General features: G+C 50.3%; 1 protein-coding gene across 1 annotated transcript in view; it reads right to left on the bottom strand.

Annotated features, from left to right (window-relative positions):
• Positions 1-1,589: 1,589 nt before the first annotated feature.
• The window catches only part of WNT6 (wingless-type MMTV integration site family member 6), a 33,564-nt gene continuing 33,070 nt past the window's right edge, over positions 1,590-2,083 (bottom strand). The window contains exon 6 of the mRNA XM_015563688.1: positions 1,590-2,083. Within this exon, the coding sequence (XP_015419174.1) occupies positions 1,944-2,083 (140 nt within the window). The 3' untranslated portion in view covers positions 1,590-1,943.

Here is a 2,083-nt window from a genome sequence, read left to right as displayed (position 1 = left end):
CAACAACAACAACAACCCAGCAGCTTTCTATTCCCATTCTTACAGTAACTACCATTTATTAAGCATACATTTCACATAAATTACTCCGTGCTGAGTGCTTTTCATAGTCCAAAGATGTCCTCCCCACAATTCTATGAGGATGTGGAATGGATTATAATGGTTGAAAATTCTTCGCCACGTTCCCATGGAGAGGTGGAGTCTATTTCTCCTCCCCTTGAATTTTGGCTGGTTCTATGACTAGTGTTGACCAATAGAGAGTATCAGAGATGCTGTGCAACTTCCAAAGCTGGAACTAAAAGAAGAGACCGGCAGCTTCTGCCTCCCAGTTTGGCACAGTCTATTTCAAACGTCAGCCTATGTAGGAAGTCCCACTACACCGAGGCCACCATGCTATGAGGAAGCCCAAGCTAGACACATGGAGAGGAAGGCCACTGAAGAAGCTCTGAGGCCCTAGACATATGAGTGAAGCCTCTTTGAGTGTCCAGCCCAGCCTAGCCCAGCCACCAGTGGAGTACAGCCAAGTGAATGACTACAGCCAAAAAAGAGCAGAACAACCAAGCTGAGTTTTGACAAATTCCTGACCAAAAGGATCGTGAGAAGTAGTTTTGTTGGGGTTGTTTGTTATGCAGCAATGGATAACTGAAACAGGATGATAGTTCCATTATATAAGTAAAGAAACTGAGCCTCACATGATCTGTACTGTAAACTTCTAAGCAGCAGCACCAGCTTCAGACCCAAAGCTCTTGCTTTGCCCTACATACCTTGAAGGGGGCATGTGCAATATTTGGACTATGATAATATTGGGGGCATTGAATCCTAGCCTTTTGGCTATTCCCTCCCCCATTCTCTCTGGAGGACGATGGGGGCATGAAGTTCAGCTCTGGAGAGCCCAGATCGCCCAAACCTTTCCTCTCTTCCCTCCACACTAACCGTCAGCTTCCTGAGAAAGAGCTAGAAGGGAGGAAATGTAGTTGGGTGCCAGGAAAAACCTTGGAACAACTTTTCTTTGTCTCCCTCTAGGTGTAATTAGAAATGCTGTTCTGAGCAGTCTTTTCAGTGTTAATGGGGGTAAAGTTAGTTTCAAATGTTTAGTCTGATGTTAGTAATAACATATTTCATCACATTCTATAGTTCATAAAGTGCTTTAATCCTATGGGCTTGGGTGGTCCTAAAAGTCTACCCGCAAATCCCCCAGGGATCACAGAAACAGAAGGGCAGATGAGGATATCACACTCCCCGAGAATGTTGATGAGAGCTGAGTATACCAGTAGACGCTTCCCCTCTGCTTTCCCCAAACCCTCTCAAGAGTCTGTTACTTTAAAGAGGGATTGCTACTTCTTCCCCAGCTTGTAGATCCAGGCCCTAGATGTGTGACAAGAGTGAACAAGAAGAATGCCAAGGGGAGATTTGGCACTCTTCAGCATGGTTGCCAGGAGAGCCCAGACCCATGGGGGGCGGGGGGAGGGTGAGGGGGAGAGAGGGACCCAGTTCTATCAAAACCATCTCCCTTTAGACACTCCTTCCAGAGCCTGGTCCCATGTCAACCCGCAGGAGACCAGCCCCCCTCCCAAACTGTGGTCCCAGTCCTATTGGTTTAAATATCTTTATTGATACTAAACTCACCCACCCAGCACATGGCCAGCAGTTCTGAGGACCCCGCATCCAGAGGCCTAGATAAGTTTCCATCTGGGACCAAAAGAGGGAAACCGCGGAGCTCCCTGCAGCGTATAGTCTCCCCAGAACCCGTTAAAGCACCTCTGGGGATCCCTCCGCCGCACTGGGCCTTCCTGGGCACGCGAATATCTCCAACCTCAGTTTCCAGAGGCTTGAGAGATGGACTTTTGCCAGGGTAAACTGGGCCACGGCAGCGCCTCCTGCTGGAGCCCAGAGGTCACACAGGTAGAGAGGCAGCGCTGCGCGCCTTGGGAGAGGCCGGCGACAGGTCAGAGGCAGAGGCTGAGCTCCTTGCGCACGAGGCACTGGTGGCACTGCACTACGCAGCACCAGTGGAAGCGGCACAGGCAGTTCTCCTCCAGCTGCACGCTCTCCTCGCGGTGCCCGCGGCCGCAGCACAGCAGGTCGC

This window comes from Myotis davidii, unplaced genomic scaffold, assembly GCF_000327345.1.
Source record: "Myotis davidii unplaced genomic scaffold, ASM32734v1 scaffold575, whole genome shotgun sequence".
Lineage (NCBI taxonomy): Eukaryota > Metazoa > Chordata > Mammalia > Chiroptera > Vespertilionidae > Myotis > Myotis davidii.
Note: the sequence above shows the minus strand (reverse complement) of the source record. Positions and strands in the feature narration are given on the sequence as shown.